This window comes from Arachis duranensis, chromosome 9 (genome assembly GCF_000817695.3).
Source record: "Arachis duranensis cultivar V14167 chromosome 9, aradu.V14167.gnm2.J7QH, whole genome shotgun sequence".
NCBI lineage: Eukaryota > Viridiplantae > Streptophyta > Magnoliopsida > Fabales > Fabaceae > Arachis > Arachis duranensis.
The window spans coordinates 104,334,163-104,358,542 of NC_029780.3; the positions used below are offsets into that span (position 1 = coordinate 104,334,163).

At 33.5% G+C, this 24,380-nt stretch overlaps 1 protein-coding gene across 1 annotated transcript; it reads left to right on the top strand.

Moving 5' to 3' along the window:
• The first annotated feature begins 2,780 nt into the window (after window positions 1–2,780).
• LOC107466546 (exocyst complex component EXO70A1) lies at window positions 2,781–8,822 on the top strand. The gene is made up of 12 exons (XM_016085530.3): window positions 2,781–3,186; window positions 3,439–3,534; window positions 4,149–4,354; window positions 4,959–5,222; window positions 5,799–5,937; window positions 6,013–6,225; window positions 6,457–6,662; window positions 7,101–7,298; window positions 7,420–7,519; window positions 7,999–8,117; window positions 8,212–8,358; window positions 8,465–8,822. The coding sequence occupies exons 1-12, from the start codon at window positions 3,025–3,027 to the stop codon at window positions 8,580–8,582; spliced, it is 1,968 nt and encodes a 655-aa protein (XP_015941016.1). The 5' UTR covers window positions 2,781–3,024; the 3' UTR covers window positions 8,583–8,822.
• Window positions 8,823–24,380: the final 15,558 nt, after the last annotated feature.

The following is a 24,380-nucleotide window of genomic DNA, read 5'->3' on the forward strand; positions in this document are numbered from 1 at the left end:
AGAGGATTCTAACTCACAAAAGATTGAGTAAAGTGTCACTGAGTAAAGTTCAGTAGAATGAAATCGTCATAATGCCAAATTTTAAAAGGATGTTATGTTATGTGTCTCTTGCTACCAATATTTGAAAAAGAGCCTCCCATAAAGAGGGGCCAACACTTGCAAAAAAACAAGTTTTATAAGATTTTGGACTTTTTCACTATATAAGCCAGCTTTTAAGAAAATCATTCTCCTAAGATTTTGTAGTTTGTTATAAAAAAAGTATAAAAAAACAATGATGATTGTAAACAATTTGAATAATGAATTTAAAAAAGAAATTAAATTCAAAATAAAAAATTAGATTTTTAATTAATTATATTAATTTCAAAATTTTGAAATTTAAAAAATTAGAATTAGTAATTAAACATATTCACACTACGAATTTTCAAAATAGCGCGTTCTTAGCGCTTTGTTGATTCTCTCGCCATCGTCACGCGTTGTCACCGGAGTTCTCAGATGGCAATATTGTGGAGGCAAAAATTTTTGACAAGGTATTTATTGGAGGTTTTATTTACATGCGAATATTCATTTTACATACAAAAGAAATAGTTATTCTTGTTATAAATTTATTATTATATTTTATTTTACATACAAAAGAGATGAATATTCTTTTTACATACAAAAAAGATAATTGCTCTTGTTGCAAATTCAGTGGGAGGCTGATGAGACAACAATAGTGCTGATAGGATATTTAAGAAAGGCAAAAGTGGTGGATGGTTAAAAATTTGAAAAAGATAAGGTAAAAGAATTTTTGGTTACTTGATTGGAGTGAATTTTTTTTATTTTCAGTGGACCAAAAAATTGACTCGTTGTTCAAATTATTTAAATTTTTCGTTGTCTACCTAACGGAACCATTATTATAAAATTACAAATAAATATATAAAAAATAACAAAAATTAAGAATAATATTGTACGTTTTCTTCTGATATATTTTATAGGAATTTACATAAAAATGTTATTAGAGATTTGGATTAGTGGACAAAACTAAAATTATAACTTGTTTTCTACTTTTTTTTTTGCCATCACTAATTCACTTTAAGAAAAATGTTTTATTATTTAAAAGAGTTCAATTTTTAATGTAGTTATTTTTATAATATTTAAAGATATTTAAAAAAACACTTATATTAATGTGTAAAAATTAAATTCAAATTAATAAGGTAAACTAGTTTTGCATGGCTACAACTTGATTAAAAAGAATGAAGTAGGGTGTGCATGGCCCGATTCGACCTGAAGATTCGGTCCAGTCTCAAACACTTTAAGGTAATTTAGTGTGATTTTATTAGGTTTAGGGTCGGGTAAGGGTCTCAAAAATAGACCCGGTCATTATTTTGGGTCGGGTCCGCGCCATGGTTCGAGTCACCCGAATTCGGGTGGCCCAGTCATCATATACAATTAATATTTTGTGTTATTAGTGATGAATGATGACTATTCTTATGTGGAATTTAAGTATTGTAAACCTTAATATTTTGTGTTATTAGTTATTATAAGAATATAAGTTAATGTTTTATGTTTAAAATGCATAAGATTTTAGACTAATGCATAATATTGTGTTATTTGTATATATTGATTTAAATATTTGGTGTTATTAGATAATATTAGTATTGATTATGTTTATGCTTTAATTTTAGAGAAGAGTTGGTTCTTGTTATATTTTTCAAAATGAATTTTACTATGTCGAATAATGGTTGGATTCTTGAAAATTTGGATATTTTCATGTAGAGGTGCACAGACCCGGCCTGACCCGAAGGCCTGGCCCGGTCCCGCACACTTTAGGGGCTAATTTGGTGTGATTTCATTGGGTTTAGGACCGGGTAAGGGTCTCAAAAATAGACCCGGTCATTATTTTGGGTCGGGTCCGGGCCATAGCTCGGGTCATCCGAAGTCGGCCCGATGGCCCGGTCATCATACATAATTAATATTTTGTGTTATTAGTGATGGATAATGACTATTCTTATGTGGAATTTAAGTATTATAAATCTTAATATTTTGTGTTATTAGTCATTATAAGACTATAAGTTAATGTTTTATGTTTAGAATGCATAAGACTTTAGACTAATGCATAATATTGTGTTATTTGTATTGATTTAAATATTTGGTATTATTAGATAATATTAGTATTGATTGTTGTTTTGCTTTAGTATTGATTGTGGTTATACTTTAATTTTAAAGAAGGATTGGTTCTTGTTATATTTTTCTAAGTGAATTTTATCATGTTAAATAATGGTTGGAGTCTTGGAAATTTGAATATTTTTACATACTAGCTTACAAGAAGGTATCAACGTAATGTAATGTTAACGGCCCGATTTTCACCCGGTTTTCACCCGGTATAATTGTGACCCGAAAGTGTATTGGTTTCATTGGGTCTAGGGTCGAATTCGGGTCTAATAAATAGACCCGGTATATATTTCGGGTCGGGTCTGAGTCCCATTAAACCCGGCTTCACCCGGCCCATGTGCACTCCTATTTTCACGTGCTAGTTTATAAGAAGGTATTAAGATAATGTAATGTTAATGGTCCGATTTTTATTCGGTTTTTATTCGGTATAATCGAGGCCCAAAAATGTATAGATTTTATCGAATTTAGAATCAGATTCGAATTTAATAAATAGATCCAGTATATATTTTAGATCGGGTTTAGATCACGTTAAATCCGATTTTACCCTGCGCATGATGAAGAAGAAAAAAACTCTCGACAAAATATATTTTAAGGAAAAAAAAAAGGGAAGGAAACATTAGAAAATCGTAGGATTAGAATTTAGAAGAAAAGACACCCTGGAACAAGAAAGAGTCGAGCAAAAGGCAAAACCGGTTCCTCCGAATCCAAACTTGCAGTGTGTGTTTGTGGGTCCATTTCACAACAACTGCTGCCACCATTCAAATACAAAATCTCCACCCACCACCACCACCGCCGCCGCCGCCGCCTCCTTCTCTTCTCTTCTCTTTCTTTCTGATCTATTTTTCCTCCTTCTTCTTCTTCAATTGCAACACCATGGGAATTGCAGTGGGAGGAGCTGATTTGCTGAGTGAGAAAGCATCCATGATGAGGGAGTCTCTGCAAAAGAGCCAGACCATCACTGACAACGTTGTTACCATCCTAGGTTCCTTTGATCACCGCCTCTCCGCCCTTGAAACCGCCATGCGCCCCACTCAGGTCAACCTCTGCCCTTTTTGAAACCTTAACTATTTTGGATGCTTTTGGCAAATTGGGAGCTTGAATTTGCGTTCAAATTTTGATTTTGGGAACTGGGTCTTGTTTGATTGACTTGACTTGTCTTTGACTTGAGTTGCCATTCAATTTTGTGATTTTTGGAGCAACCTTTCTGGGGATCTGGAAAGTGGCTGGATTTGGGGGGATGTTGTGTGGTTATTGAATGTTTGGATCTTTTCAATTTGGTGTCTGCAGATTAGGACTCATTCTATTAGGAAAGCTCATGAGAATATTGATAAAACTTTGAAGGCTGCTGAAGGGATTTTGGCTCACTTTGATCAATACCGCCAGGTTGATTCTCTAGTTTATTTTCTTGATTTTCATTTTGGCATTCTTTCCATAATGTTTTAGCATGTTCATCTTTGATTGTGTTGTTTTGATCGATTGCAAATGTGAAGGCCTGACCATTCTCCCATTCTAGATGTTATTTTAGAATTTTGATATGGATAGCTAAACTGTCTTCTTATCTCAATGGAATGTAAATTCAAAGGAAAAACCTGCATAATCCATACCAATTAGTCAACTTCATATATAGAAGATTGAAAGCACAAAACAGATCAAAGTACTCCACAAATTTCCTACAAACCTTATCAATTTGCTGTGGCTCTGTGTAGGAGTCACATTTACCAAGAGATGTCAAAGAGCTTGAAGGGTATTTTTAATGCTGTGCAAATGTGATCTGTTAGAAGATAATGCCATTTTTTTTAAATTTTTTTATATTAAAGTTGCCCTGTTTTCGGCTTTGAACATTAGTGCTTTGAGTAATTTTCATATCCACATAACAGAAAAAAAATGTTTCATTGGAATAAAACTTCAGGACTTTACTTCTATTTGTATGATTTTTTTTCCCCTGATGTTCATTTCTATATAACTTTGTTTTCCATCCTCAACAATTCAATATGCAGGCAGAGGCAAAAATACTTAAGGGGCCACATGAAGATTTGGAAAACTATCTTGATGCAATTGAAAAACTGAGAAGCAACATCCAGTTTTTTGGCAGTAAAAAAGGTTTTAAGAGTAGTGATGGTATTATCTTCCACGCCAGTAATTTGCTAGCTAAAGCCATTTCTAAGCTTGAAGATGAGTTTAAGCAGCTATTGTCATCTTACAGGTTTGTATATATTTCTTTTCTTAACATGTGGTACATTCAGCCAAGAGCTCATTTTGTTTAATTTTCTCTTAATATGGATAATCTTTCAGCATGTTCAACCAAAAAGTTCATTGCTTGCATTGTACTATCTAAATCAACAGCCATTGGTGGTTACGGTTAGGAAAATGACATTTCATATTATAAATCATTTTTTAATTCAATGGCAAGATAGCAAACTGTCTCCTTACACTTCACATTGCATTTTGAAGTGCGTCACCGTTGTCTTTATCAATGTATGCTCCATTTATTTCTTTACTACTTCATTTTGTTCCTTTTTTTTTTTCTAATGAGTTTTGTACTTTTATGACCACATAGGTTTCATAATGTTGTCTGATTGCTCGTGGAGTGCGAGTTGAATCATGCTTTCCTTGATGATATTTATTTTAACAATATCTTCTAAGCTCATAACATTTAAGGAGATGAGTTTTGTGGGTAAAGGATGGTGGTTTCCTTTAGTCATATTTTGGCATCATGCCTGTGCTGCATCATTTCAGTTATGCACTTTGAGAAAGTTCCCATTATTGAGGGGTTAAAGTTTTCATTTGTTATTTATCTGTGATTATAGCAAACCTGTGGAACCTGAGCGCCTCTTCGATTGCCTTCCAAACTCTATGAGACCGTCATCAGGATCACCTAGCCAGGAGGGTGATCCTACGGGAAAGAACCCGTCTTCTAATCATCATTCCGAGTCGCACAACAACAATAATGCTGATGCTGTTGTATACACACCTCCTGCTCTTATACCACCAAGAATTTTGCCACTTCTACATGAATTAGCGCAGCAAATGATTGAAGCTGGACACCGGCAACAGTTGCTCAAAATATACAGGTAATGCTCTTTTGTTCAATTGGTTGGTACAATACATACAGAAGGGGAAGGTAGCATTGCTTTCCTGTAAATCTGAGAAGCTGTGAAATTTGCTGAGCATGAAAATTATTTTGATCCATTAATTGGAATCAACCCTATGAAAGTAGGAAGAAAAATGGGGTAAAATCCAACACAAAAATTTGACAATAAATGATAAGAGAAGCAGTTCAGGCTCACAGGTGAATCCTCATAGCAGCTTTGTCTTCATAAAAAGGATTTAATGAATAACTTAATGCATCTAAAGTATACTATTAACGATCAAGGATAAGATCTCTGTGACTTAGAGAGTGAAGATGAAATCATTGATCAATTATCGTTACACTCCAGAAAAGTTTTAATTCATTTTTCAAATGTCACGTGGCTGTTAAAAGGATAGGAAACTGTTCCTTAGATATTGTAGATTAGGAAAATGTTAATCCTAACTCCAAGGGTTGATATTAAGTACTTAAACACCTATAAATACAAGTTTCCAACAATAATTACTATTATTATTATTACTGCTGCTATTTATACTTGTTAGCATTTTTTGTTATGCAGAGATTCCCGTTCTAATGTGTTGGAAGAAAGCCTCCAAAAGCTTGGGGTTGAGAAACTTAACAAAGATGATGTTCAAAAGCTGCAATGGGAGATTTTGGAAGCCAAAATTGGAAACTGGATCCATTTCATGCGTATAGCAGTAAGAAGATTGTATAATTGTTCTTTTCTTTACTCCTTTTCATTTTGGTTCAAATACTTAACCATACATGGACAGGTCAAATTGTTGTTTGCTGGCGAGAGGAAGGTTTGTGATCAGATATTTGAAGGCTTTGATTCACTTAGTGAACAGTGTTTTGCTGAAGTGACTACAAACAGTGTCACTATGCTACTTAGTTTTGGAGAAGCGATTGCCAAAAGCAAAAGATCCCCAGAAAAGTTATTTGTTCTTTTGGACATGTATGAAATTATGCAAGAGCTTCATTCAGAGGTATATCTTTTGAAATCTTACAAGTCTTGCTCCTGCCACTCTGTTACGTTGTTCCATAAATCTCAAGGGTCTATCTGTAAATTTTCATGTTATATTCAACCGCCAATGGAGATTTTCCTTGTTGTAACATAATGTTGTTATTGGCTATATTTCATGATGTAGAGTAGCTTTGGTATCTGTTTCAATTTTGTTATAATCTTTTTATCAACAATTTCACTTCTCAATTTGCAGATTGAAACACTTTTCAAAGGCAAAGCTTGCACTGAAATAAGAGAGGCTGCAATGAGTTTGACGAAACGACTTGCACAAACAGCCCAAGAGACATTTGGAGATTTTGAAGAAGCTGTTGAGAAAGATGCTACAAAGACTGCAGTGACAGATGGAACTGTTCATCCTTTGACAAGCTATGTAATTAACTACGTCAAGTTTTTATTTGAGTATGTTCCTCCCTTCTATCTTCTGATCCCAACCATATTATCAGATTATTGCTAGCATTCTGTCATGTTTCTCACTAATCACTAAGTTGTTTGCCACTATTTAATATTTTTTCTTCATACTTATAATTTTTTAAGATGTTTCTTTATTCTTCAAACTTGTTCTTCCATTTATTTGCCCGAATTTCTTTAACCGTTGCATTCTAGCAGATGCTGAAAAACAAGTACTAACCTGAGAAGTTAATTTTGCTTAGAAATTATGCATCTTCACTAAGATACATATATTGGGGTATCTCGGATTCTCTTTTATGTTGGATAATATGGGAAATGTGCAACCAGTGCAATCGATACTTTGTTTGTGTGTCTTTGCAAGTTCTCATGGGATCTTTATTATTGATCTTAACATATTTGACCTGATCAGTATTCTATAAACTTTTCCAGCTACCGATCCACCTTGAAGCAACTTTTCCAAGAATTTGAAGGGGGAGATGACTCTTCGCAATTAGCATCTGTAACGATGCGAATAATGCAAGCCTTGCAAACTAATTTAGATGGGAAATCAAAGCAGTACAGGGATCCTGCATTGACACATCTTTTTCTCATGAATAATATTCATTATATTGTCAGATCGGTTCGTAGGTATGTGATTGGGCATGTAATGTTGGTTACATGTTTTTTTTTGAAGTAAAAAATTCATAGTTTTATTGCATGCTCTACTGGCTCAGATATTTTTCACCTAATTAATCCTCTTCGATTTTAGATCCGAAGCTAAGGATTTGCTGGGAGATGATTGGGTACAACGACATAGGAGGATTGTTCAGCAGCATGCAAATCAATATAAAAGAAATGCTTGGGCAAAGGTATTGTTTCATTTACCCAGCTGACCGTAACATGTCTTGTAACTTTCTAAGATGTTACTTGGGTATTTGGTTACGTTATATTTTCGGTTTATTGATTTTAATTTTTGATGGGAAAAGGCCCTCCGTATTTATGGCAAAATCGAATTTTCATTTTTAAACAAATAATCTCATTCCTGGCCGATTAAGGGCAAACTATGCTGGGCGTTTTCACCTCTTATTGATGCCTCATCCTGTATCCGCATCTCAGAAAGCTAAGAAATTTGTTAAGAGTTTTCCATCTATGGGTTGGAAGTACTGAGAGAAAGATCGTTTCGCTAGCTTAGACTTTTCGTTGCAAGGCTGAGAAAGGGAGTCATTTTTTTTTTAATTTTAAAAATGTCTTCTTTTCCATATTTTTTTATTTAAATCTTTGTGAAATCATCTGGCCAAGGTCTCAGAATGTACTGTGTGAATGCTGAATTTTGATTCTTCCGTCGCAGATTCTCCAATGCCTATCTATTCAGGGCCTTAACTCCTCAGGAGGCGGTAGTGGTACTGCCGGTGGTGACGCTGCAGCCGGAAGTAGTAGCGGTGCTTCAAGGGCACTCGTTAAGGACAGGTAGCCTTTCAGTTGCTTCTTTATGAAATTCCATTCTAGGGGAAACTGTTATCTGTCACTGTTCCAAACATGTTTATGTGTTATGCGTTATCAGGTTCAAGACGTTTAACGTTATGTTCGAGGAACTCCATCAGAAACAATCTCAATGGACAGTTCCTGACACCGAGTTGCGCGAGTCTCTTAGGCTTGCAGTTGCCGAAGTCTTGTTACCCGCCTATAGATCATTTGTGAAACGATTCGGGTGTGTTACCGATGCACTCTTAACCAACTCTTTAGTTTTATGTTCTTGAATATGATACCTTTTTGTTTCACCATAATGCATAACTTGGAACTTACTTGCATTACAGGCCTCTAGTGGAAAGTGGAAAGACTCCTCAGAAGTACATCAAATACACCGCCGAAGATCTAGACCGAATGTTGGGCGAATTTTTCGAAGGGAAGAACATGAACGAAACCAAGCGGTAAACAAGCTGCGGATTAAGGTGGGATGATTTATGTACAGAGGTTCACACCTTTGTTGCAGCTTAGTTCTTAGTTCTTTTTTTTTTTCAATGGTAGTTCCGCAGTTTGTGTATGGTGGCTGAATGTATTTTACTTTTTATTATGGAGGATTAAAGGGAAAATGAAAAGTTCTCGTTTGTATCAATTAGACTTTTATTTTTTTGGCAAGGAGTTTAAGAACCCTGAGGGGGGATTTTCTTTCTACTATTCCTTAGTTTTGCTGTATAGTATGTTTTTACTGGATCATTGTAAAATGTTTTTGTATACTTTTTTTATACATTTCATTTTATAAAATGCTCACACCTTTGAGATTTATCAAACTAGTGAAAATACTAAAACATCTTTTTATGTGTGCTTGTCACATGTATTATTTAATTTTATCTTATTCAATAGAAAGTTTTGGTAATTATTTTTCTATTTCTCCAAGCTAAGTTCTCTATATATAGCGATTTTAGGGTTAAAAGCAATTATTAATCAGCTATTTGCGTATAAAAATATGTATTATGTATTTCATAATATTTTTAGAATAAATTATTTTGTCAATTTTTTGTTTTATCAAATTTGTAATTAAGTTCTTATAGTTTAAAAGCTTCTAATTGAATTCTTACACTGTTGTAAATTTTGTAATTAGATTTTTGATGTGTTAAAAATATTAGAATTAATAAAATATTTTTTTTAAATGAAGATATTCACACTCAAGGGTTAAGGGTTAAATTTCTAAATTTGATTTTTTTTTATTTTTATAATATTTTATTAATTTTAATATTATTTAATAAAATTATAAAAACGATAAAATAATTTTAATTTTTTATTATATTACTGACAATAAATTTAATTATTTTATTATGACATATTTTATTATATTGATGATTTATTATTTATTTTAAAAATATGTGAATCAATATATATAAATATACACAAATATATACTTAGTTTAATGGTTAAATATATGGAGCAATATTGGATTAAAAATATCTTCCACAAGATAATTTTAACATAATTTAAATTTAACAGCATGATAAAAGAGACCAGTGTATATTTATAAAATAGAAACAAAAAAATTGTGTAAGTTGAGTTAATACTCAAAATGATCTCTGAAATTTAATAACAACCTTAAATTGGCTCCTAAAATTTTAATTGATTTAATTTAAATCTCCAAATTTTAAGAAGTGATTCATGTTAGCTCTTCTGTTAATCTCCATTAACGGCATGCTTACCTGAAACCTTAAGTGACATGTGGACTCATTACGTGGCCTGATAAGACTTTGCTGACATGGAAAAAAAGTTAGTTTAGCCTCAATTTAGCCTCTTTTAATGAACATAAAACCCTAACAAGTGCCGAATTCTAAAATTGAGATTGTTGTTTAGGTGTTGGAGAAGATGGTGGGGAGTACCAGTCAAGGTTCCGAAAGCTACAACAGGTCTCATTCACATGAAAATTTGGGAAGGAATCCAAATCGAGCTAGAGTTGAAAAGGTTCCACACTGGTGTGGTTGTGGGATGCGTCCCGTTCTTCGTTGATCTGGAACAGAAACAAATTTAGAAAGACTATTTTTTGGATGTCCAAACTATAATTTAAGTTCTTGAATTGTTTCCTTCTTGAATTTACCTCTCTTTTTATAATGCATGCTTAATTTATTTTGTGGTTTTTGTTGTGACAGACCTTTAAGAAGAGATAGTGTGGACTTTTTGTGTGAGCAAATGGTGAAGCAGAAGAAGATATGACTGGAAAAAATGAAAATAAAAATAGCATTGAGCATTAGAAGATGAATGTAGGTTGAAAGATTAGTGCAATAGAAACTGAAATTATGATTTTAAAAGTATAGAAGAGTATTTTGAGTTTTTCTCTTGTTTTGTTTGTAGTTATAGTTGTTGGCTATGACTTGGGTGTAGAAAAATGATGAATGAAATTTAATTAATGTCTTTACAATTATGTTTTTTCAATACAAATCTATTTTATAAATTGTAAGTTGTGATGAAACCTGCAAATTTACTGAAGATATTACAAATATGTACAATTCTGTAAATCGAAAGTAGTGACTAAACCTGTAAAATAAAATGGTAAATACAAAGATAAATAAGAGACTGATAAAGTATATTACAAATCTACAAATAAAGTTAATGAACCAACTTGTCATATATATACCAAATCTCTAAATTGTAAAATAAATTATAATAATAAACATTGAATCTGATTTCATAGGTCAACCATAGTCATGACAATGACCATTCCAACACATTATAAACTAAGAGTGATATCTAGAGTACCATTATTACAGACACAAACCCAAAGGACTATTTAAAAGGTTCCCAAATACAATCTTATACAAGACATTACAAAAGACATAAACAACCATTGACACAATCTTCAACCACAAAATAGCCACGAAATAACCTCAAAACACATAACTTCAGATTACATTTATCAAATTCATCCACAAAAGATAATATAATTTAATCTCTATTTTTTCTTGGGTGCTTTGAAACTCGGAGTGGAGACAAATTTCATAAATCTTGTCAACCTCGATGTTATCCCAAAACTAGCTCCTTGCATTGGGTCCACACTCCAGAGTTGCTCTTTTTTTATGCGGTAGCTTATTCCGCCTTGTGAGTGGAGGTGGAAGTGCAGACACCTACATGTAATTAGAAGTATTTGATAATTTAAGAATAAACACATGATATTTTCATAAATGTAATTAATTAATGTGTTATATAATATTATCTGTTCTATAATTTCTGCCTGTGAAAAAGTGAGTTGGATGATGTCAATCTCTGAAACCCATGGAGCATCCACAGTTTGTATACCAGTAGTTGCCGCAACATCATTGTATGCATTTGCGTTAGCTCCATCTTGGAATTTGGATTTAGTTACAACAGCTGCTGCAGTATATTGAAGAAATTATTATTATAAAGCTCAAGTTACATATCTTTTGCATGTCTGATATAAAGCTCTGTTTATCTTGTTCATAGTCACCAAGGTCTTCAAGAAGCAATTCCAGGAACCACCTCTAGTTCTCCTTATTCTCGATATCTATAATCGCCCAAGCAATCGGATATATATGATTGTTGGCATCCTGCCCCACAACTGAAAGTATTTGTCCCTCGAAATGCGTCTTTAAGAAAGCTCAATCTACACCAATCAATGGTCGACATCTAGTCTCGAATCACTTTTTGCAACCATCCAGACAAATATACATTCTTTGAAATATTAGGTCGTCTTCAACCTGTGGAATCATTCCAATTTTGACTATTGACCCTAGGTTGCTCTTAAGCAATGTCTCACCATAGTATCTAAGTCTACCATATTGTGCGACTGCATCACTATACACCATATTTCTTATATCTATTAAGGCTCTAGTCAAAGAGGATTTGTTCAAATCCAGGTCACATCTCCTCTTAAAATAAGCTGCTACCTCACAATGCTTCAAGTTAGAGCATTTTCTTAACTTCTTGACTAAGTTCTGAGCAAGCCACTTCTTATTTGCTATCCTGATTTTGTTCTTCCTAGAACATATATGCTCATTGTTGAACGTCTTTAACTGCCAGCATATCTCCTCCTGGTCCTTAGATGCATATGCAACCAATGGACATTTAACTTCTTCATTCTTCCACTTGCAAACTGTCCTCACCTTGTATCTTTCATTTTTTCTGAATTTTATTTGCCTCTCTTTTTGAATGGTGAAGTCTCTCACAGCTTTCATAAATTCTGGTTTGGTGTTAAATTTCATTCCAACTTGGAGCATCAACTATCCAAACCAAGCACTTTGTGAGAATATTGAAAAGATGTCATCACTTTCTTCCTTACTAAGTTCGTCTTCAAAATCTGGAGGGAGGGTTTAACTCTTCCAATTGCCAAGAGTCTTTTCCATCAAAATCATCATGCATTGAATCATAAGCATCATAATATGAACCATCATTGTTCCCTAACACTTGTAACTAGTCCACCTCCTCATCAGAATTCTTTACTACAATTCTATCATCTTCCACTAACACTTTCTCTTTTTTCTTCTTCTAGGCAGACCCTAGTACATGTTTGAACTTCAAATCTCCCTTCCTTACTTAAAAAATTCTACCATCAATATCAGAGTCACTTGAGCTTTCAAATGGGTTAGGCCTATATAGGCTGTCTTCTACAGAATTATATGAGTCACTACTACTACTGGTTCAATCTCCACCATCCTATCTCCACCATCCTGACTTTTTACTATTTTACTTGCTGATCTAGCAGATGATCTGGTAATAGGTTTGGTCTTGCCAGAATTAACTAAAGTGGGTTTGGGTTGGGGCTTGTTTGTAGCCTTAGTGGTTGTCACTTTAGATGATAAGGGTTTGGGTTTGGTTGCAGATTTAGATGATGTGTGGTTGGTCTTGGCAGAGTTGGTTGTAGTGGGTTTGGATTTGGGTTTAGGTTTGAGGTTTGTTGGTGGATTTTGTTAAGGTGAGTTTGGATTTAGATAAGTTGTGCTTGGCTGGTGGATTAGGTTGGGCCTGGGTTGGTGATTTGGGTTGGGCCTAGACTAGTGGTTCTCCTTGGGCTTGGGCTAGTGCTTTGGGTTGGGCCTGGGCTGGTGGTTCTTCAGTGGGCTTCGTAGCTGAGACATCATTTGAGCTTTCTATTGGATTAGGTGTGGTGATAGGTGCATCCTTGTCTTCTTCAGGAGCAATGGGAGTAAGCTCTATTAACTCAAGTACTTCGCCATCATGAGGTTGAGAAACTCTATGCTCAAAATATAAGTGAACTCTTTCTTGGTTCATTCTTGCAAGATAGCACATCTCTAACAATTTCTTATCATGTGAAATTGCTCTCAGTCTACTCTTTAAAGGTCTATCAGGAATAAGCCACCAACATTCAACAATGTCAGTATAACTTAGTTCCTTGTAGTAATTTCTTAGTGAAAATACATCCAATCTATCTTCATCTAGTCCAGTTAATTCATCCGTGTTGTCCCTTTTGTAAACTACACCACCATCATTCTTTGTAACAAAGCTGCCTCTGTGATGATAGACAACGATTATCAAATCACCAATCTACAAATATAATTCAAACAATTAACAACTTATCTTCAAAATCTAAGGCCTTTTATGTCATGCATCAACTGACTCTACATTAACATATGCTAAGCAATCTTTTTTCATAACAAAAAATTTAAACATTCATATACAAAAGTGATCCCTGTAATAACAGCTACACAAATTTTTGCTATCTATAATTAACAGCTACGCATTATCACATTGACAAATATAATCTATTTACTCATTCATGAATTTCTTATTTTATATTTTAGAAAAAAATATTATTACAGAAAACCTAAGAAAGTTATTTGTCAAAAAGACACTGTTAACACTAATCACAGTTAAAGCTCAGCTATTGGAATCATTAATAAAGAGAAATTGGTACATAAAGAAGTGGTAGACTTCATTAACTGGATGTGTTTTCTTCTCAGTAATACAGTTAACATTAATCATAACCAGTCTTTAAAAAATAACCTCTAACAGAAGATGATCAATAACTAAAATTATCTACTTTTACAATGCATCCAATCCATTTGAGCATCAAATAGAGCACAAAGCAATGGCCTGTAAACCCCAACCAAGAGAAGACACAAAACATAACATTGAACCCAAACGTAAAATGGTTGCGTTACTAACCTTTTTGGGAGAAACAGTGGTTTGCATGTTCTTCTTCCTCGTTCTAGCAAACGGGAACGAGTGCGACGAGCTTTGTCAGCAACCTACAGTAGCAGCAACATTGATCTTCCACAGTACGGTGCATGCGAGAGAATGAAAAAGAAGAAGAGTTTTTCTGTTTGAGTGGTTTGATCATTATTAATGAAGTGTAGGTGAATTTTATCCCCATAATGGCTAGAATGATGTCGTCTGAAGAGAGATTACGCGCCAAGAAAAAACGATGTTATTTAATAAGGCTAGGTGTCAGGCCCACGTGTCACTTAACATTTCAAGTAAGAATGCTATTAATGAAAATTAACAGAAGTGCTAACGTGAGTCACTTCTTAAAAATTGGGGATTCAAATTGAGTCAATTGAAATTTTAGGGGCAATTTCAGACTGTCTCCAAATTTCAAGAGCCATTTTTAGTATTAACTCGTATAGGTTTGATGAATCTAAAGGGAGTGTGAGCATAATAATTAATAAACAATGCAAACGTAGGCTTAAAATTTTTTGTATGACTGATGTTTTGTGTAATACTCTAAAATGGAGATTTTAGGTGAAATTTAATAATACGAGGATGAATTTATTGTAGGATGAGGCAGATTATATATATTTGTTTCTTCTAGTAGCAAGAAGCTGAGAAATATTTTGAATTATTTTTTAGTTTTTTTGTAGTTTGTCAAAACTTTAAAAGGACATATTATAGAACACGTGGCGGTAACATCTTCTACTATCATGCAAAAAATTAAGAAACAGTAATAATAAGCAATGGTTAGTTTTTCGCAGCTTGTAAGAAGTCAATATCTTCATAACTAGGCAAATTACTCCCACGCTCCATATATTTGTAATACATTAAATTTTAGTCTATATAAAAATTAATTTTTGGCAAATATATGTACATCTAATTTTGTGCCATCTTATTTTATTAGGAGAAATCACATTCTTTTTATAATCTATCTATTTATAGTTAGAAATATTTATTATTTTTTAAAATTATTTTTTTGTTAAATTAATTTTTTAGTCTCTATAATTTTATTACCTTTGTAATTATATTCTAACACTTTAAAATTTTTAATTAGATTTTTACACTAATTTAAAATTGTAATTACATTTTTATTGTTTTAAAAATGTCTAAATTAATAGAATATAATGATACATTCGATAATGATGTGAGATAAATGAAATATAGATTCTGAATGTCCTGATCTTAGATCCTGCACGGGTGGGATTTGGTGAATGTCAGGGAATAGTGGGTTGCTAGAAGCTGGATCTAAATGAGCTCTAGGAATGAGGGTCTTCCGAGTAGGTGAGGTGAGAAAGGGGTGGAACCACCTATAAGAACTCCAACACTCAAGTCAGTGTCCGTACAAAGGCGGCTATTAGGGTTAGGTAGGGTGACGTACTTGGGGAGAGGGGTAGGGCCCTCCCCTTATATAGTCTATACTCGAGCGAGACCCACAGGAGCAGACCCTCCTTTCTGAAAGCTTCCTTCCAGTTGTCCAGGCGCTGAATCAGGTAGGAAAGGAGGGGATTCGCAGGTCAGGGGACCTGTCGAGTCGTCTTCCCGGTACCCATGTCCGATTTGCTAGTGGGCTGGGATAGAACATGAATTATGGATAAAATTTCTAAACTTCAACTTCCTCTGATATTTAAAAAGATGAAACACTATTTTCTTCTCGTCTTCAACACAAGACTAGACGTGTGAAGAACAAAGGTATATCTACAAAAGCAACGAATTATTTTTTCTTTTCATTTGGAACCACTCATCACATCTTTTTTATGATCAATCTATTCAAAAATGTTATATTTTTGACACTCTACAACAAATAATATATCTCTTACTAAGATTTACTCCAGCAAAAGATGAGAGCACAATCATTGCTTTATAAGTAAAGGTGGCAAACGGGTCTAAATCTGTCGGGTCGGCCCGTGTAATCCGCCAAAAAGACGGGCCGAGTTGGAAAATTAGGACCGCCAAATAGTAAAATCCCACCTAATGCGCACTGCTTAAACCGCGAGTTTTGGCGGGGCGGGCTTTCTCGCTGGGTTTAGTATTTTTTGGCAAGGGGTATTTTTACAATTTTTTGCCAAAATCCAACTTCCCCCAACCCAATTTACAAGAGAATGAAAATGAAAATTGAGTATTTTGGATTATGTTTATTTTGTTTTGAAGACAACATTTATAATTATGTTTATTTTGCTTTGGAGACAACATTTATAATTATGTTTTGGATGAAAACTTGGTTTATAATTATGTTTATTAGATATTTATAATTACAAAAATTTTAATATTCGTGAATATAAAAATTATAATTTTTTTATGCCTTTAAAAATTATAATATTTAAAAAAGGATATTTGGCGGGTTTAGCCCGCCAACCTGCCAGCTCGCCGTTAGGCAGGATGGGGTGGGATTCTAGGATCGCCTCACTTAGGGGTGGCAACGGGGCGGGTAGGAGCGGGTTTTTGCTCTACCCGACCCCGCCCCGCTCAACAAAAACCCGCATCGAAAAAACCCGCCGTTTTAACCCGGAAATAACGGCGGTTCAAACCGCCGTTTTAACCCAGCAAAAAACCGCCGTTTTAAACCCAGAAAATTGTGGCGATTTTTAAAAAACCGCCGTAATAACCAAAATGGCGCTCTGAATTACGGCGTTTTTCGAAACCGCCGTACTTGGTAATAATGGCGGTTCAAACCGCCGTAATTACCCAAAAAAACCGCCGTTTTTACCCAAATTTTTTGTAGTGCGACCCCGACCCTCCCCGCCCAAGAACCTGCCCCGCTAAAACTCGTCCCAGTGCAGGTGCGGGTAATTACCCGCTCCGAACGGGTAGGAGCGGGGTGGGTACCCGCGGGTTCGGGTAGTGTTGTCACCCCTAGTCTCACTAGACAAGGCGGACCACCCCGCCAAAAGGTGGACTTCTGGCAGAACGGGACGGAGCGGGACGGGCTTTCCCGCTTGTCACCCCTATCTACAAAAATATAGGTGTCATATCATATTAATACTCTTTATCTCAAATTTTATAAAAAAAAATAATTTAGATTCATATTATTTTATAATCATATTTATTTTGGAATATTATTTATATAAAAAATATAAAATTATTTTTACTGACGTGTTAATAAGTAATTAGATTGATGTAAAAAAAATTCTTTTATAAAATAAAATTGAATTCTCACTTTGTTATGAAAAATTAAAATTTTTTGACTGAGTTGTCTTATTTGATGAGTAGCTAAGAAAATTAATCTAAAAATGTTAAATAATTAATATTTTTATATTTAAATTAGTATTAAATAAGTTTTTATAATGTTTTTTCGTTAAAAATGTTAGTTCCTGACAGGGGCTCACTTTTGTAAATATTTTTATTATTAGATCCAAATCCAATGTGGTGTTAAACTAAAAAATTATCCATCAGATGTGTAATATATTGTGATAAAAACAAATTGAATGTCCATTTATGAGAGTGTGCGGCTAATTTTTCCTACACTGAAGGAATAGTTTATCAACGCAAATTGAAAGTTAATGAAAGGTCGAATGGTTGAATATTTGTATGTGTAAATAGAGGACGAATCCTCACGTAACATACACACAGCAATAAAATCTTCTTCTTCTCTTTATATTAAACTTCTCCTCCCTCTCTCATACGCTACTAATATATAAGAGTAGTAAATATATAAGTTTCTATTATTATAGTGAGATAATTATATTGGTGAATATCAAAACTAGAGTTTTCTATTTATACTTATTTACTTTATATTTATTATATCTTCATCAGTTATTTATTGTACAACATGTTATCAACACGAGACTCTGATCAAATTTTTAGAAAGACTTAGGTAACAAATTTTTATTATGTCGAAACTCTCTCATCTTAAATTCAATGCTCTTGATATATCTGGAAATAATTATTTATCATGGATACTAGATGCTGAAATCCATCTTGATTCAATGGATCTTGGAGATACCATTAAGGCTGAAAATAATGCATCCCAGAAGGATAAAGCCAAAGCCATGATTTTTCTTCGTCGTCATCTTGACGAAGGATTGAAAAATGAATATCTCACATTAAAAGATCCTACAGATCTTTGGAAAGACCTTGAAGAAAGGTATAATCATAAAAAAATGGTAATACTTCCTCAAGCCCGATATGAATGGACGCACTTGCATTTACAAGATTTTAAATCCATAAATGAATATAATTATGCAATGTTTCAAATCACCTCACGAATGAAATTATGTGTAGGGAAAAGATAACTGACCATGATATGTTGGAGAAAACTTTCTCAACCTTCCATGCCTCGAATATGCTCCTGCAGCAGCAATATCGAGAAAAAGGGTTTAAAAAATATTCTGAGTTAATTTCTTACTTTCTTGTTGCTGAACGCAAAAATGAGTTGCTTTTAAAGAATCACGAAGCGCGCTCTGCTGGCTGGCGCCGCCCCATTTCCTGAAGTAAATGCGGCAAATCATTACTCCAGAAGAGGTAAATGGCAAGGTTTTAATAACAAGAAAAATTATGGAAAAAAAAAGAATTATATTCAAAAGAGAGGATCTCACCAGAAGTGGGATAAAGAAAGAAATATCAGGCAGAATAAATCAATAGAGGATAAGTGTTTTCATTGTGGTGGAAAGGGCCATTGGTCATGTACCTGTCGTACACCAAGGCACCTAGTCGATCTTTACCAGGCATCTTTGAAAAATGACGACAAGGAAAAAGAGTCAAATTTCGTTTCAAATGATGCTGAAAATTCCACCACTCATTATGATGTATATGATTTTTTTGAGGATCCTGAAGGAAATATTGGCCATTTGATCAATGATGGAATAGTTTAATATGTGGGATTGTTAAGTATCTATGTAAATAAATAATGTAAAGAACTTATTGTTAAGTTTTATTTCCTATGTATTTAAGTTTTAAAAATGATGTATATAAATAATGAAATATTAATGTTTATGAATTTTGAAATCATTAAATGTGTCATGTTTTAAAATAAAATTTTAGTATATGACATTATTTTTATGTACAGTGAAAAATAATTTCGATCAAGTATTCAATTTAACTGTACATACTACTCATTTTACTATTATTTGTCTTTGAAGAAAATGACAAGGATATAAAATGAAGATGTATGCCTTGCGGATAGTGTAAGGTCGCACACTATTCTCAAAAGTGATATATATTTTACCCATCTTGTGTCAAAAGAGGAATATGTTAATACTATTATTGGCTTAGGCAATATGATAGAAGGCTCTGGAAGAGCTATAATTTTGTTTCCTGGAGGAACAAAATTCATAATAAATAATGCACTGTTGTCTACTAAGTCTCGAAGAAACTTGTTGAGTTTTAAAGATATTCGCCGAAATGGATATCATATTGAGACTATGAATGACGGAAGTCATGAGTATTTATGTATCACAACTTATGATTCAAATAAAAAGGTTATATTAGAAAAGTTGCCCTCACTTTCATCTGGTTTATATTATACCAAGATTAGTGCAATTGAATCACATGCCACTGTAAACCAGAAGTTTACTAGCACAAATAAATTCATAACTTGACACGACCGATTGGGTCATCCAGAAACAACTATGATGAGGAGAATTATTGAAAACTCCCATGGACATTCACTAAAGAACTAGAATATTCTTAAATCTAGTGAATTTTGTTGTGCTGCATGTTTTCAAGGGAAGTTAATTTTAAGGTCATCACCAGTAAATATTGGATTTGAGTCCCCTGAATTCCTAGAAAGGATTCAAGGTGATATATGTGGACCTATTCATCCACCATGTGGATCTTTTAGATATTTTATGTCCTAATAGATGCATCTTTAAGATAGTCACATGTGTGCTTATTATCTTCTCGCAACCTGGCTTTTGCAAGATTACTGGCTCAAATTATTCGATTAAAAGCACAATTTTCAGAAAATCCAATTAAAGCAATTCGTCTTGATAATGCTGGTGAATTTACTTCCCAAGCTTTTGATGCTTATTGTATGGCTAATGGAATAAGTGTTGAACATCTAGTAGCTTATGTTCACACACAAAATGGGTTAGCAGAATTACTTATTAAACGCCTCCAATTAATTGCTAGACCCTTACTTATGAGAACTAATCTCCCAACCTCGGTTTGGGGGCATGCTATTTTACATGCCGCAGCACTTATTCGTTTGAGGCCAACGAGTTACCATCAGTTCTCCCCTATGCAATTAGCTTTTGGCCAGTAGCCAAATGTTTCCCATTTAAGAATATTTGGGTGTGTGATATATGTTCCCATTGCACCACCTAATCGTACCAAAATGGGACCCAAAAAAATTGGGGATATATGTTGGATATGATTCTCCCTCTATAGTGAGGTATCTTGAGATACAAACTGAAAATGTATTTAGAGCCCGGTTTGTGAATTGTCATTTTGATGAATCAAAATTTTCAACATTAGGGGGGGAGAATAAACTTTCTGAAAAGGAACTTAATTAGAATGCATCATCATTGATGCATTTAGATCCTCGATCTGGGCAATGTGAACTAGAAGTTCAAAAGATTATACATTTACAAAGAATAGCAAATGAATTGCCTGATGCATTTTCTGATACAAAGAGGATATCCAAGTCGTATATACCAGTGAAAAATGCCCCAATTTGAATTGATGTCCCAGTTGGACAAATTACCACCGAAGCAAATACATGCCAGAAGCGTGGCAGGCCTGTCGATTCCAAAGACAAAAATCCTCGAAAGGGAAAAGAGGTAAATAATATTCCTATTGAAAAAGACATAGTAGAGACACCTGCAGTTGTCCAAAATTTTGATATAGTTTTAACGCCAGAAGACGTTCAGGTACCTAAAAATTGTAAAAATAACGAGATCTCGATAAATTATGTCTTTACAAGAGAGAAATGGAACCGAAATAAGACAATTGTCAATGAAATATTTGCATATAATGTGGCATTAAATATCATGCATAAAAGTAAGGATATTGAGTCAAGATCAGTCGAAGAATGTCGACAAAGGAATGATTGGACAAAATATGAAGCCATGAAGACTGAATTAGACTCACTTGCAAAACGTGAAATCTTTGAACCTGTAGTCCGTACACCAGAAGATGTAAAACCTGTTGGATACCGATGGGTATTTGTGAAAAAAAGAAATGAGAAAAATGAAGTTGTGCGCTACAAAGCCCGACTTGTGGCACAAGATTTTTCACAAAGGCCAGGTATAGATTATGAAGAAATGTATTCCCTTGTAGTGGATGCGATAACATTGCGTTATTTGGTCAGTTTATTTACATATCATAAACTGTATATGCATTTAATGGATGTGGTAACAACCTATTTATACGGCTCATTAGATCGGGATATCTATATGAAAGTTCCTGAATGACTAAAGATATCTAAACCATCCAATGAATATTCGCAAGGGTTATACTCAATCAAATTGCAAAGATCTTTATATGTTCTGAAGCAATCTGGATGAATGTGGTATAATTGTCTTACTGAGTATCTGGCCAAAAATGGATTCAAGAATGATGATATCTGTCCATGTGTTTTCATAAAGAAATCTGCATCTGGATTCATTATAATTGTTGTGTACGTTGATGATTTAAATATCATTGGGACTCCTGAAGAGATTCCAACAATTATAAAAACTCTAAAAGAAGAGTTTGAGATGAAAGATCTTGGAAGGACTAAATTTTGTCTCGACCAGCAGATCGAGCATATAAAAAATGAAATCTTTATTCATCAAACAACATACACAAAGAAGATCTTGAAAAGATTTTATATGGCCCTTGAGTACCCCAATGATCATAAGATATTTGGATGTGAAGAAGGATCAATTCCGTCCTAAAGAAGAGAATGAAGATATCCTTGGTCCTGAAGTACCATATCTTAGTGCCATTGGAGCGCTAATGTATCTTGCTAATAATACACGACCTGATATATCATTTGTTGTGAATTTACTAGCAAGATATAGTTTCTCTCCAACCAGAAGACATTGGAGTGGAATCAAGCAAATCTTTTATATCTTCATGGAACGGTTGATATGGGATTGTTTTATCCATATGATGAATCCAAGTCACAATTAGTTAGCTATGCAGATGCTGGATATTTGTTTGATCCACATAAAGGGAGATCTCAACCAGGATACCTATTTACATATGGTGGAACAGCTATATCATGGAGGTCCACGAAATAGACGATTACTGCAACATCCTCTAATCATGCCGAAATACTAGCGATTCATGAAGCTAGTCGCGAATGTTTTTGGCTCAAGAGTTTGATCCAATATATTCTGTCATCATGTGGACTGATTGATCATAAGATAGCTCCAACTGTCCTATTCGAAGATAATACAGCATGCATTGCTCAACTTAAAGGCGGATACATCAAAAGTAATAGAACAAAGTATATTTCTCCCGAATTCTTCTTCACTCATGATCTTCAAAATCAAGGGACAATTGATATTCAATAGATTCGCTCAAGTGACAATCTGGCAGATTTATTCACAAAATCACTCCCAAAATACTCCTTTGAAAGATTGGTACATGAGATTGGGATGCGCCGATTTCGAGACATTAAATGATGTCGAGAAGAGGGGGAGACTGTACTCTTTTTTCCTTGATCAGGTTTTTTTCCTATTGGATTTTTCTTGACAAGGTTTTTAATGAGGCAGTCCCCATCATTACAGGATATTGTACTCTTTTTCCTTCACTAAAGTTTTTTCCATTGAGTTTTTTTTTAGTAAGATTTTAACGAGGCATATTCCTAAATGGACATCCAAAGGGGAGTATTGTGATAAAAACAAATTGAATGCCCATTTATGAAATTGGGTGGCTAACTTTTCCTATACTGAAGGAATAGTTTATCAAAGCAAATTGAAAGTTAATGAAATGTTAAATGGTTAAATATTTGTATGTATAAATAGAAGATGAATCCTCACGTAACATACACACAACAATAAAATCTTCTTCCTTTCTTTATATTAAACTTTTCTCCTCCCTCTTTCATACGCTACTAATATATAAGAGTAGTAAATATATAAATTTCTATTATTATTATAATGAGATAATTATATTGGTGAATATTAAAATTAGAGTCTTTTATTTATACTTATTTATTTTATATTTATTATATCATCAGTTATTTATTTTACAAACATAATAGGCCATTTTGGGAGGTGGCAGGTGGCAGCAGTAAGTTGCAAATCGTCAACGCTGTTAGGTGTAAAACGGCATTGTCGTTTTACAGAAAACACCAACGACATTTTGCTCTATATGTGTAACAAGTGTACACTCTCTCTCCCACCCAAAATTAACCTGAAACCATTCTTATCTGTTCTTCTTCTTCTTCAGTTTTCTTTCTGTCACTTTCAAATTCTCAACCCCTCACCCACAAGGCCACAACTACTAACTCGCTCAACAAAACGTCAAGGGAGGCTAAATCACTAACTCAACCACTAAATACACACAAATAAGTAGTAGTTAGTTATTGTAATTATTTAATTTTTTAAAGCTGAAAGTAGTAAAAAAGATCATTTATAATTTATTAATATTATTTTATTATTAATTAGCACTCATCTAGTATTTTTATCCGTAATAACATTACGAAAATATAAATTTTTTAAAATTATGTCGATTTTATCCTGAATTCCTGATATTATAGATTATAGTACAAAAGATTGATAGAATTAAACTACTTTTACAAAAAAATTGTAGGGGACAAAAGTCCCCATCGACTAAGAAGACCAAAATTTTCGTAGATAAAAAATCAAATAATAAGATTTTTAGTTATTATTTTCATGTGAAAGAGTTTGATTTATTACTAATAATTAATTTTAATATTCATTATCTAAAATTTGAAACAATTTAACTTGTATACTTATAATTAAGTGTTAAGTCTATTGCACAAATAGAAATAATTAATTTTTATGCTTGTTATTTAAAAATAATATTTTTCTCTCTATGTATATAAAAATATATTTAGATATTAGCATAAAAAAATTATATTGATAATTATAAAATGAACTCAAAATAATTTTTTTAAACAATTAAATCTTAATTTTAACTTTTAATCATAATATTAGTATTTTTTTTAAATTATAT

Bases quoted from the DNA above. Each gene is read 5' to 3' on its own strand.
- LOC107466546 (XM_016085530.3), top strand. From the start codon at position 3,025: ATGGGAATTGCAGTGGGAGGAGCTGATTTGCTGAGTGAGAAAGCATCC. The intron at 5,938-6,012 runs GTAAGAAGATTG...ATACATGGACAG, and splicing joins TCCATTTCATGCGTATAGCA to GTCAAATTGTTGTTTGCTGG. The intron at 8,359-8,464 runs GTGTGTTACCGA...CTTGCATTACAG, and splicing joins TCATTTGTGAAACGATTCGG to GCCTCTAGTGGAAAGTGGAA.